At 70.2% G+C, this 12,559-nt stretch overlaps 2 protein-coding genes across 2 annotated transcripts; both read right to left on the bottom strand.

The window, feature by feature from the left end:
* Nucleotides 1-1,005: 1,005 nt before the first annotated feature.
* OCLN (occludin) lies at nt 1,006-8,074 on the bottom strand. Its single transcript, XM_082011057.1, has 7 exons — nt 6,299-8,074; nt 5,021-5,179; nt 2,704-2,867; nt 2,419-2,607; nt 2,170-2,341; nt 2,015-2,056; nt 1,006-1,896 (listed from the first exon to the last, which is right to left on the bottom strand). Exons 1-7 carry the CDS (start codon nt 6,995-6,997, stop codon nt 1,795-1,797), a joined length of 1,527 nt encoding a protein of 508 aa, XP_081867183.1. The 5' UTR covers nt 6,998-8,074; the 3' UTR covers nt 1,006-1,794.
* Nucleotides 8,075-9,315: 1,241 nt separating this feature from the next.
* On the bottom strand, nt 9,316-11,197 carry OCEL1 (occludin/ELL domain containing 1; the record flags this gene model as incomplete). The annotated part of the gene is made up of 5 exons (XM_082010925.1): nt 9,316-9,438; nt 10,058-10,363; nt 10,395-10,556; nt 10,921-11,061; nt 11,123-11,197. 5 exons carry the CDS (start codon nt 11,195-11,197, stop codon nt 9,316-9,318), a joined length of 807 nt encoding a protein of 268 aa, XP_081867051.1.
* Nucleotides 11,198-12,559: the final 1,362 nt, after the last annotated feature.

A 12,559-nucleotide genomic window follows, 5' to 3' on the forward strand; every position in this document is an offset into this window, starting at 1 on the left:
CCCTCCCTGCACTTTCCACTGAAGCATCTCCACCCTCGGGACGGGGGGGTACGCAGGAGGCGATGGGGGTACACGGGCAGCTGGCCGGGGCCGTGCACCGCACGGCGTGCAAACAAAAACGGTCCTTTTTTGGGTGCCACACAGCACCCGGCATCCAGCCCAGCCCTTCCCCGCTGCCTCGCTTGGTGCTTTAACCCCCTCCCCGGGGCTGGATCCGGCACCCACCACCGTCCCCACACTGGGGAAGGGGGTGCCAGCACCCCCCTGCCCACGCTCGCTATGTTCCTGTGCCTCACTATTGTATTTTTTTTTAAGCCAGGTTTGGGGAAGAGGAAGATTTCGGGGCTGGGGGGGCGGCGGGGGGGGGGGGGAGATGACCAAAAACTGGCTGGAGGGGGTGATGCTGCTGGGGAGGGGTCCTTGTCCCCAGCGGAGGAAAGGACACACGGTGGGGCAGAGCCACCTCGGAGGGATGGTGGCCACCTCGGAGGGATAGTGGCCACCTCGGAGGGATGGTGGCCACCTCGGAGGGATGGTGGCCACCTCGGAGGGATGGTGGCCACCTCGGTGGTCCCGCCGGCGCGGGAGCCCCCCAGGGTGTCCCCCCAGGCTGTGCTTCTCAGGGGTGTCCACCGTGCAGACAGACGGAGGCAGGATGAGCCGGGGGTTTGTCATTTAGATTGATTCACTGAAAATATAATCCTCGTTCAATGATACTAAACAGATTAACTGAAGTCAATAAAAGATGTTTCTTACGAGGTCGGGGATCTGTCAGCGGGGAAAGGGGCTTTTCCTGCCGCCATGAAGCCCACCCCAGGGTGATGAAGATCTGGTCCCAAAAATTTAAGCCCCCTCTAAGAGACCTAAAATTGGATGGGTTTTAGAAATCGTGGGGATGTGGCAGGGGGGATATGGGGGGGGGGGCCCTGGGTGATGTTCTTCAATGCAGGGGTCCCTCGGGAATAAATCCTGTTGCCGGCGGTCTGCTGGGGAAGAACCGGATCAGCGGCACAAAGGGGAGCAGGAGCCAGCACAGAGGTTTGGACCTGGTCTTTGGGGAGAAAGGTGGGGGATTTGGGGTTCCCCCCAAAGCACGGAGAGGTTGGTGGCCCCAAGGTGAGAGGGGTCTGGGGGTCCTCCTCATCATGAAGGGGCTGGGAGGGGGGTGAGCGGTGCCCAGCCCAGGGTTGGACCGGCCTCGGGGGGAGATGCAGGGTCCAGCCTGCGCCGCCCACCCGCCCGCACCGCTCCGGCACCCATCCCCTTTCACACCGCCACCCCTTTAAAATCAATAGATACAGTTTATTTAAAAAAAAAAAATAATACACAGTTTCAGCCAGTTCCTTATAAAACACCAGCCCTGCCCAGGGCTGCTCCCACAGGGCAGCCCCAGCCTGGCGCAGGGGGGGCTCTGAGCCCCCCGGGCTGCTCTGCCCCGTCCAGCCTGGGGCTGCGGCCACATTTTGGCACCCCGGACCCCGGTGCCGGCAGGAGCAGCAGACCCTCCCCAAACGTATGTACGGCAGCGGGAGGGGACTCCCAGACCCCAGCGTGCAGGAGGGGCAGGCACGGGGGGGCACGCACAGCGGGGTGGGGGGCCGCGCTCCGGCAGCCGCTTCCGACCGCCGCGCCCTTGGCACCGACATCACCCGGGGGGGCTTTGAATTTTGGGTTTGTTTTTTTTTTTTTTATACAAACAAAGGTACAAAACGCACCAAAGTCTTTGGAGAGGGGGGGTGTGGAGCTGGGAGCCCCTGGCACCCCTCCTGCCATTATGGGGGGGGGGGGCGCAGGCTACCCCCGCACCTTGTCGTAGTCGCTCACCATTCGCTTGATGTGGAAGAGTTTGTTGCGCAGGGTTTTGGTCTCCAGCTTCTTCGTCTGGTAGTCGGGGCTCTGAAAGGCAGCACGGGACCGGCCTCAGCTGCGGGGAGGGGGCTGTGGGGAGGGGGCTGCGGGGAGGGGGCTGCTGGTTTCCACCCCAACCCAGCCCGGCCGAGCTCCGCATACTCACCCGCTTCAGGTCCTTCAGCCTGTTGTACTCCTCTGCCACGTCCTGCGGAGGGAACGGGGCAGGAGGGGGGGGTCACAACCGGCCGGCGCCACGAGGGTGGGCACCCCACGGGGACAAGCGCTGTCCCGCGGCCCCCCCGCCCCGAGAGCCCTGACCTGGTACTGGGGGCTGTCCTCGGAGATGCTGTCGAGCCGCTTGCTGAGCTGGTTGAGGCGGTCGTTGACGCCGTCCATCTCGGCGCAGAGCTGCTTGTAGCGCTTCAGGTCCGTGTCGAACTCCTGCTTGTACCGCTGGCGGGCGCCGTCCGAGGCGATGGGTGGGTAGAGGCTGTGGGAGAGGGGCAGGGTCAGGTCCCGGAGGGGCGGCTCTGGGTCAGGGGGAAGCTCCCAGGGGTCCCCCCTCACCTGCCCCACTGGTCCTGGTCCCGCTCGTCGCCGGACTCCACGGCCGTGGTGTAGTCGGTCTCGTACTGTGACTCGTCCAGCTCGGGGTTGCGCCGGCGGCGGCGGCCGCGGCGAGCGGGAGGCTTGCTGGGCTGCTCCCGCATCTTCTCCGCCGCCGGGCTGGGGGTGACTGCCCGGTCCGGCTGGTCGCTGCAAGGGACGCGGGGACGTCAGCCAGCTCGGCACGGCGGGGACGGACGCCCAGGGACCCCTGTCCCCCCCAAGTCCTGCCGCCCGGCTACTCACCCCCGGCTGCTGTAGGTCCCGGAGGGGTAGTACCCGTTCTGGGGGGCGTAGCTGTAGGAGGGGGGGCTGTAGGGCGGCGCGGTGACGGGGCTCGTCGGCTTCTCCGAGTAGGCGAGCGTGGCCGTCTCGTCCTGCATGCTGGTCCCGTCCGCCACGTTCTTCACCTGGAGCAGGGAGACGGGCTCAGCCGTGGGCCGGCACAGCCCGTGGCTACAGGCACATGAGGACACTGGTCCCCAGCCCACGGGGCAGCCGCTGCAATCCTGCCTGGGGTCCCGGGCAGCGAAGGGGTGCCAGGGGCAGGGGAGCCCCCACGGGTGGGCAGAGTGTTTGGGGAAGGGGGAGGCTGCAGGACGTGCCCGGGAGAAGGGTCCACAGACCCCAGTGCCGCAGGGGGTGATGCCACCACGGGGGGTCCCAGCAGGAGACCGGCACAGACGAACGCAGAGCTCGCGGGGGTCCTGGCACCCCACTCTGCACCCGCAGGTGACACCCCCCAGGCTGTGCCGGGGGCTGCACACATGCCCCATCCAGCATCGCCCCCCGCGGACCCTCGGCGCTGCCCCAGCACGGCCAGGGATCCTCAAGGAGGACGTGGGGCTGGAGGGACAGACGTCCGTCCGTCCCTCCCTCCCCCTTCCTTCCTGGCCTTTGTGGGTTGTTTGTGCCGGAAGCCGGTCCCTGCCCGGGATGGTGGCCCTGGGGACGTCGGCTGCGGGCTCCGGCCGGCGAAGTCACTTCCTCCGGCGCTTTCCCCCCGCTAACGAAGACGCTGTTAATTGGGGGCTGCTCTGCCTGACGGGGCCACCAGGCGAGGTGGCCACCGGCAGCCACCGGCGTGGGGACAGCCACGTCCCCGTGCCGTGCCATGCCGGAGGCTGCGGCACCCGGCGGCTCACGCCTGCTCGAAGGTCACCCGCTTATCTTGGTCCCGGCCGTAAACAGGGAACGAGACGTCCCGGGAGGGTCTCACAGCCCGGTGCCTCCCCACGGCTGCATCCCCACCGAGTGGGGATGTGTCACCAGTGGGTGCCCCCACCCTGCTGGGACAGTGGCACCCGGCAGAGCGGGGACCCTCCCCAAGGGGCAGGTGAGGGCGAGCCCGGGGTCCTGCCCCCCAGCCAGCCCGGCCCCCCACGGGCCAGGAAATGCTTGGCAAGGGAGGGACTTTTAACAAAAATAAATAAAGCAGAACAAAGGTATTTCTGCAAAATGAAAAATAAATATTAGAGCTGCACACAGCGCGAGGCGGGGGGGCCGTTCTGCTCGACGCGGGGTCCGAGGGAAACGGGAGCGACCCGGGCTCCCGGCGGGGGGAGCCCCGTGCCGGAGCCCCCCCCGGCTGCCCACACCCCGGTCCTTGGCTGCCCGCCGTCCCAGCTCCCACGGGGACCTGGGCAGCCCCCTCCTCGGCGGGGGCGCGGCAGCCCCCCCAGAGCCGTGCGGGGGGCAGGGGCGGATTTCAAAGGCCCCTTCCCCGTGGGATGCTGCAGAATTCCCGCACCCTCCCCAGGCACCGGCTCCTGCGGAGACACCGGCTCGGGGAGCTGCAGAGCGAGAGCAGGACGGGGCACGTCCCGGCACGCGGCGGGGCCAGGCCGGGACCGGCGTGTCCCCAGGGGCCGCGCCGCAGCAGGGGGGTCCCCAGCATCCCCCACCCGAGGGACACGGGCTCATTCGAAGCCCGAACGGTGCCGGTTCGGTTGCCGCAAAACCCCGGGGGCTCCCTCCGTGGCAGCGGGGCGGCACAGCCCCAAGGGAGCCGCGTTAATCATTGCCAGGACTGAAACCGAACGGTGGTGACGGGCAACGGCGTCCGGCCAGCGTCCCCGAGCGCCGGGCGAGCCAAGGGGAGAGGACCCGGAGCCTCGGCGCTCCTGGCGCCCGGCCCATCTGATCCCACCCTGTTTGTCTTTCAGGGAGTTTTGAGACCAGCTCGCCCAGCCCGGCGCCCCGCGCAAAGCCTCGCGCGGCTGCCGCGGAACGGTACCGGCCGGGAAAAAACACAGCGCCTGAACAGGGCGACGGGGAGGGACCCAGCGAGCGCCGGGCACGGCGTCGCACCGGCGGCGATAACGCTGCGTGCCGGGAGCCGGCACCGGGGCGGCACGGGCCGGGCAGAAAGCGGCTGCCGGCCAGGCTGGGAACGGGGAATGGCAGGGGCTCGGCACAGCCCCGGTGCCGGGAGCGGCCCCGGGGTCCCCACGCAGCCCCTCCGCTCGCCGTGGCGCATCCCCACCCAGCGCTGCCTCGGGCACCGTCGGCCCCGCTGACAAAGGGGGGACCCCCCCAGCCCCCTGCCCGCGCTGGGACTCACCCACTCCTCCACGTTGGGACCCTCCTGGACCACCGGCGCCTTGTCCCAGTAGATGTTTGGTTTCCCGTACTTCCAGATCTTGCTCCGCGTCTTGTGAGCGAAGAAGCAGATGAGGCAGAGCAGGATGACGATGAGGAACCCGCAGACAATGGCCACGGCCTGGAGGGGCAGGGGTCCCAAAGGGATGTGAAGACCCCATCCCAGCCAAGCCGGGGGTCCAGTGACCCTGCAGCTCCCTGGGGCTGAGCGGGAATCGCTCCCCTCAACCCAAATGCTCCCAGCGCTGGGGAGGGGGCGAGGGGCAGGGCCCCCCGCGCCCGGGCAGCCGGGATGGAGCCCATCAGGGGGTCGAGAGCTTTTGGGGACAGCTCAAGGAACAGGATGGGGGTTGGTTTTCCCACAGGGACGGGACAAGTTCGGGGCTCGGGAGCAGCAGGGAACTGGCACCCTCCGGCAGCTCCGTGCAGCACCCCGGCCCCGTCGCCGGCTCCCTGCCCGGGCGGTTTCCCACGGGCCAGATCCCTGCAGCTGCACCGAAATCGGGGCCAGGCGAGGACGGATTAGGCCACGCTTGGCCTTTGCATGGAGCAGGAGCAGCGTGGGCCCCGCAGCTCCCCCCGCTCAGGGCACAGGAATGCGGCACAGCCAGCCCGTCCGGATGGGAACCGGCAGCGCCAGTCCCAGCCCATGTGCCACGCAGGATCCCCGCCGGCCCCAGCCGAAACCGGGGCCGGTGAACTTTGTTTTGAGGGCTCTCGCTGCCCCACTGACCCGATGGGCTCCCGAGCCAGGCCGGCAGCATCAGGGGTGCTTGGGGAGAGCTGGCACCCAGCTGGCACCCTGACCCCGCACCCACACCGGCACACGCAGCCCGCCCCTGCCCCAACCTCCCTCGGACACTTTTACGACCGGGAAGACCAAAGTACCAGGTACCGGGTCCGTGCCGGGACGATAGCCCATCCCCTCCCCGAAACTCCCCGGCGCAGGCAGCCAGCTCGCCCCGGTTCCTCCCGCGGCCCCGGCAAACGGCCGCCACCCCCTGCCCTCCGCAGCCGCGAAACCGTGACCGGTACCACCAAAACCACAAAAGACCGAGGGGAAAACCCCGGCCAGGGACCCGGCTGGGCGCAGCCGTCCCAAGGGCAGGACGTGTGGCTGCCGGTGCTCCCCCTCCCGCGCCGCCCTTGCTCAGCGCCGCATCTGAAACCGAGCGAGGGGTTTGCGCTGCCGGTTTGGCTGAAAGAGGGGGGTCTGGCCGGAGCTGGGGGGCACCCTCACCTCCTGGGGGTCCACGGTGCAGTAGTGGTAGAGGTACTGGTTCATGTAGTTGCTGCTGCCGTATATCTGGTTGCACATGGTCAGCAAGGGGTTGTAGTAGTAGCTGCCGGTCATCTGCGCCTGGGGGTTCACCCCCACGATGTAGACGATGGAGGCGATGAGCATGACGAAGGCCAACACGGCGCAGACCACGATGACCACCAGGTAGAAGCGACGGGAGCGGGAGCTGCTCGATTTGCTGACGCTGGCAACGAAGAGCCCCAGCTGGGCCAGGAAGCAGAGCACGGCCATGGCGATCATGAAGCCGTTGGCCGCCCGCGGGTTGGTGACCCCGCCGTAGTAGCCCCCGTAACCGTAGCCGTAGTTCAACCCGCCGCCGTAGTAGCCGGAGCCGTAGAAGCCCCCCAGCCCGTTGCCGTAAGCCCCCCCAAAGCCGTAGCCGTACTCCCAGGCCAGCGTGGAGGCCACGCAGGCGAAGATGGCGATGCAGAGCAGGATGACCATGGCCTCCAGGATCCTCACCACGCCGGGCGGCGAGGTCCACTTGTAGAAGTGCTGCGGCACGTCCTCGATGTAGTAGGAGCCCGGCGGCGGCGAGCGGGCGCCGTAGTCGTAGCCATAATCACCCGTGGGCGGACCGTAGCCCGTGGGGGGGCCATAGCCCGTGGGGGGGCCGTCGTAGGACTTCTTGCTGAACATGGCGGCAGCGGAGAGCCTGGCGGGGAACGGACGGAGCCGTCGGAGCCGGTCCTGCACCGGGAGGTGCCGGCACCGGCGCTGCGGCTGTGCGAGGTGGCACTGCCGGGTTTCTACACCTCCTCACACCCGGCGGGGACTTTGGTCTGCCGTCACCAGCCCGACGGCACCGTCAACAACCGCCCGCCCGTGCCCAACGCCGCGCCGCCGGAGTCACCGCCACTCATGGGGAAACTGAGGCACGGGGAGAAGTGACTCACCCAGCATCTCCCAGCAAAAGCTGCCAGGTCGCACCCCAGCCCTGCCCCACACCCCAGCCCCGCCACGCCGGCCCCGGCCCCCCCGACCGCGGCCGCCAGACACCACCGGAATGCGTTGGATTGTTTAAATTCTAATTAAAACAGAAAACCTCTTACCCAAGGCTAGCGCTAACCCCGAGGGTTCCTCCGTAAGCAGATCTGGCTGGATTAAAAAAAAAATAATAATAAAAATACAGGGCACATTAGCAACATCCCAGTGAAAAGTAGCAAAGCAGTTTCCAAAAATATGGGGGTTTTTTTCAGAATTGATGTGGACATCCCCCAATGCAGAGACCCCCTGGCCCAGAGACCCCCACGATGTGAAGACCCCACGGCCCGCAGAGGGGAGCAGCGTGGAGGAAACCTGAACCCTCGTGGGAAACCCAACCCGGCCGCCCGCTCCCAGCGGTGCCGGGGCTCAGCGGGCAGGATTAGGCCCCTGGGGCAGCCGTGGGGTCTGGGGCAGCACCTCCCCCGGGTGCCCAAGCCAACCCGCCCCCCACACTTCAGGGATCCCGACCTCCCCCCGTAAATCCCCAAACCCACCCATCCCAATCAGATTAACGCCCGCGGCCTGACCCCCCCACCCCACCGGGGACCCCCGCCCGAGCGGCCGCCGGGACACGGCGGCGACGGGAACCCCCCGAGCGGGGCTCCCGGAGCGGTAACCCGGGCACGGCGACCCGGGCCACCCCACGGAGGGGGGCTCCGGGGGTCCCTTCCCCGCCGCGGGGGCACCGGACGGGCTGAGAGACCCCCAGCCCCGCTCCCCCCGGGAGAAGCCACCGCCTCTCGCCTTCCACCTGCCGGGGCTGCGGCTGCGGGAGCCCGGTGGGGACCCCGGTACCTGTAAGAGCGTCCGGTGGGGAGCCCCGTACCGGTGGGGACCCCGGTGCCGGTGGGGAGCCCCGTACCGGTGGGGACCCCGGTGCCGGTGGGGAGCCCCGTACCGGTGGGGACCCCGGTGGGCACCGCGGTGGGGACCCCCGTACCGGTGGGGAGCCCGGTGGGCACCGCGGCGAGGACCCCGGTACCGGTGGGGAGCCCGGTGGGGACCCCGGTACCGGTGGGGAGCCCCGTACCGGTGGGGAGCCCGGTGGGCACCGCGGTGCGTGCAGGGGCGCCGGGGAGCGGGGACCCCCGGTGCGCCCTCCTGCACCGGGGGCTGGCCCGCCGGTGCCGGGGAGTCCCGAAGCCACTCACCTGCCCGCGCCTCCGCCTCTTTGTTCACCTTAAAATGGCAGCCGCGATCGGTGGCGCGGCGGCGGCCGGGCGCTGCTGGAGACCGGCCCCGGCCCGGCCCCGGTTTCCGCCTCCGGGGAGGGCTGGGGCGGGGGGGGCAGCCGCGGGGGCCGCCCCCGCCGCCGCCTCTCAGCGCCGCGGCCCGGGCGGCTCCGGGGGCGGTTGGTTAAATCGCACGGGGTGCAATAAGGGGAAGCCCCGGGGCGGGGGGGGGCAGGCCCCGAGGTCCCTCAGGGGCTTTGGGGTCGGGGCTCTGCTCTGTCCCCCTGCCCGCCCCCCCCCCCACGGGTCCCACGGGTGCCGGCGTGGGAGGCGTTTGCCGGCTGCCCCCAGCCGCTGCGGGTGCCCCAGGGTGCGTATTAAGACCCTCTCCCAAAAAAACCCCACACCAAACATCACTGTGTTTTATTAAAATCAGTTCTGGCCACTTCTGCCGCTGCACCCACTGCCCCGCGTGGGCATCCCCCCAATTCACACGGGGTGAGGTGGGGGCACAGTCAGGGCCCGGCTCCCACGCGAGGACGGGCAGCGCCCGGGGCCCCCAGGCTCCCCAGGGCACGGAGCACCCCGAGGACCCCAAAACCAGCAGCACGAGGGGCCTTGCGGCTTTGCTCTCCATGCCCGGGTGGGCGCAACACCTTGGGGGGCACTGGGTGCACCCCACTCGCCCTACGGCATCGCCACCCCCTTCCCCAGCCCCTGGGGTCCTCCCTGGGGTCCCCCCTGGGGTCTCCCCTGGGGTCATCGTCCCGCGGCGTGCGTGCCGGCCGGCGCGCGGGCTCAGAAGTAGACGGCGCTGTCGCGGGCGTCGCGGTCGTACTCCTGGATCCGCGCCTTGATGTGCGTCAGCTTCTTCTTCAGGTATTCGCAGCGCTGCTGCTGCTTCTCCAGGGAGGCCGGATCCTGCCGGCCGGACCGTGCTCAGCCGGGAGGAACCCTGCCCCGGCATCGGGCTCCCCCAGCGCCCCGGGGACCCCTCGAGCATTGGAGGCGGGGGAGAGGCACTGTGGGGAGGCCGTGGGCTCGCAGCCCCCCTGGGTCCCTGGCCCGGGGAGCAGATCCTGAGCCCTTCCCTTTCTCACCCTCTTCTTCCTCATGTACTCGTGCCAGACGTGGGCCACCCCGCTCCCACCCCACGGGGCAGAAAGACACGTCCCGGAGCCCCGAGGACTCAGCCTGGCCTAGCACGGCCCTAACGAGGATGCCGGAGCTAACGAGCCCGGGGGGCTCGGGGGCAGCCAGCCTTCCCGCAGCACCACGAAGCGAAAACCTCGCCCGCGGCGCCGCTGGGAAACGCCGCCGCTCGTTAATTTTCCAGCAGCTGCCGAGTGCCTGGGAGCACGGCTCGCACCTCCCAGCCGCCGGAGCCCGGGTGTCCGCGTCTCCCCCTGCCCCCCCGCCCCGCCCAGTACAGCCCCCCAGGTTCATCCCGAGTCCCTGCAGAGACCAGCCAACTCATCACACCCAACACCGCTTGCAAAACATATGGCACCCGCAGCCAGCGGCCCACCAAGGGACCCACCGTCCTGCTCGCGGCGTGCCGTGGCAGCCGGCCCACCGCCGCCTCCAGCTCCTGGAGCCTCCGCCGCGCAGCGCGGACCTCCCCGAGCAGCTCCGTGTACTCCGCCAGCTGGTCCTGGAAGACGCCCTTGTAGCCCTCCCGCTGCCGGGGGCTCCGGATCGCCGGGTACTTTCTGCGCCGCCACGAAGCCACGAGGCTGAGGGCGCGGGAGGGAGAGCCCGGGCGCTGCCCGCACACCCAGGCAGGCAGGACCCTCTCGGCTGGGGGCCGTGGGTCCCCAGGGCCCCGTGCCACCCCGTCCCACGGCCGTGCCCATCCCCATGGCAGTCACTTACACCACGTAGTCCGGGACAGCGCGTGGCTGGGGTGCCAACCGGGGGGAGACAGCCTCTGGCTTCTCCCCGTCTGCGGCGGGGGAGACCCGCCCCTGCCCCGGGGGTCTCCCCCGTGGCATCACCTCGTCCTCGAAGACGACGCGCCTGGCTCGGGCTGGCGCAGCCTCCGGGACACAAGGGAGGGGCGTGAGGCTGCGCGGCCGCTGTACCGGGGGGCACCGGGGGGGACCACCCGGGGCTGTCCCCGCTGCGGGTGATGGCGGGACTCCCGGGGACCTCCCGGTGCTTCCGGGCCACCTCGCGCCACCACGTCTGGAGGGACCGGAGGCTGCCGGCCCGGCAGAGCAGTGCTGTGAGGAAGAGGAAGATGAGAGCGGCTGCCTGTGCCCCGGCCAGGCGGCAGTTGCCGGTGAGGAGGGGGCCATGCCCCCAGCCCCGCTCAAGCCCCCCAGTCAGGACTTGACGGAGGTGAGGCCGAACGCCTCCCCCCAGCCTGGGGGCTCAGCACCCCTGCGCCCGGCTCCGTACCTGGCAGCCCCAGCTCCCCGGTGGGGTGGGTGCGTTCGGCCATCGGCTCCCAGCGGCTTTGGGGTGGTGGGGGTCCCCTGGCTGCATCCGGCAGCTGCTTCGCTTCCCCGCCTCCGGGCCGAGCCCCTCTGGAGGAGAAGCCTCAAGATGAGCAGGGGTGGGAGCAGACCCCGCGGCAAGCCGGCACGGGCGACGGCGTTACCGGCCCTCTTCGCGTGCCTCGCTCCCCCCGCGGGACACGCTTGCGGCCTGGCCCCGAGCCGCCTTCACCCCCCATCGCGCGCCGGGGATCTACGAAGCGGCCGCTGACGCGGGGGTCCGGCGGCCAGCTCCGACCGTGCCCCGGGGGCGTCCCCCCTCCTGGTGCGTGAACGAGGGCTGCCACCCCCGCCCGGGCTGGAAATGTCCGTGGGCGAGTGGGAAGGCACCCACTGGTGCTCCCGGTGCCCAGCACCCACGCCAGGCAGGGGCAGGGACCCACTGGAGCCCCTCCGGGCAGGAGGAGGGGAAGGGTCCCCGCTGCATCGCCGCCGGCCGTCCCCACCACCACCAAGGACCCCGCGGATGCTGCCGGGCTCGCGTCAAGCCCACCGGCCCCGCTGCGTCCCCCCGGGCTCCGCGTCCCCCCCGTCCCTGTGCCAGCCCCCCCAGGACAGCCCCCGACCCCCGAGCCCCCGCCGCCGGCGTTACCTGCCCGTCTCATGGTGGGACGCGGCCCCGGGGCTCCCCGTGACGTCCCGCGGCCGCTGCCCGCGGCAGGCGCCAGCGGTTAAACATTAACCGCGACGCGCCACCCCGAAGCGCGGCACGAGGCCCCGCGGGGGCAGGATCAGGCCCCTGCCCACCCCGACCTCCTGCACAGCCTCCGGCCGAGGGCCCCATCCTGCCCCTGCACCCGCCTTCTGCGGGGCCCCAGCACCGGGCCCCGGTTTTGGCTTTGCAAAGGGTCGGGGCTGAGCAGCACCGGCACCCCGGGGCTCCGCACGGGGAGCCCGGCTACCCCGGCGCGGCCAGGGATGCTCTGGGCCCCCATCCCATCACCGAGCCCCCGTCCGCTGCTGTCAGCCCCCCCAAACCTGCCCCAGTGCCAGCAAGCGGGGGGGCTGCAAGCTCCCAGCGCACCCCCTGGGGGGGTTGGAGCCCCCAGGCCGGTCTCATCCTCCCCCCGCAAGGTTCCCGGCCCGGGGAGAGCCCCTGCAGCAAGGGGGGGGCCCCCCCAAAGCATCCCACAGCCGCCCCCCCAGGACCCCGTGCCCCCCCCTCCCACCGGGCGGGGGTCCCGCTGCCGTGAGCAGAGAGCGACGCGTCCGGTTCAGCCTCCTTTAATGTGCGCCTCAGCCCCCCGGCCCCCTCCCCGAGGGCCCGGCTGGGGAGCGGGACGGGCCCCCGGGGGGTCCGGGGCCGTGGGGGGCCCGGCGGAGGGTCCTTGCCCACCCCGTGGGCAGGGGGCTGGGCTGAATATTGCATGGCCGTACTTTACAATGGCCGGTACCATTGCCCCCCCGTCCCTCCCCACCCCCCATTTTACAGATGGGGGAAACTGAGGCACAGAGAGGTGACGTGACTTCGCCAAGGTCACTTCGTGGCAGAGCCAGGAACAGAGCCGTCCCCCCCCCCCCCACACCCTCAACCCACGGGG

This window comes from Phaethon aethereus, assembly GCF_964289735.1.
Source record: "Phaethon aethereus genome assembly, chromosome: 26".
Lineage (NCBI taxonomy): Eukaryota > Metazoa > Chordata > Aves > Phaethontiformes > Phaethontidae > Phaethon > Phaethon aethereus.

Bases quoted from the DNA above. Each gene is read 5' to 3' on its own strand.
- OCLN (XM_082011057.1), bottom strand. From the start codon at position 6,997: ATGTTCAGCAAGAAGTCCTACGACGGCCCCCCCACGGGCTATGGCCCC. The intron at 2,608-2,703 runs GTGAGTAGCCGG...CGTCCCTTGCAG, and splicing joins GGGACCTACAGCAGCCGGGG to CGACCAGCCGGACCGGGCAG. The intron at 2,342-2,418 runs GTGAGGGGGGAC...CCTCTCCCACAG, and splicing joins GACCAGGACCAGTGGGGCAG to CCTCTACCCACCCATCGCCT.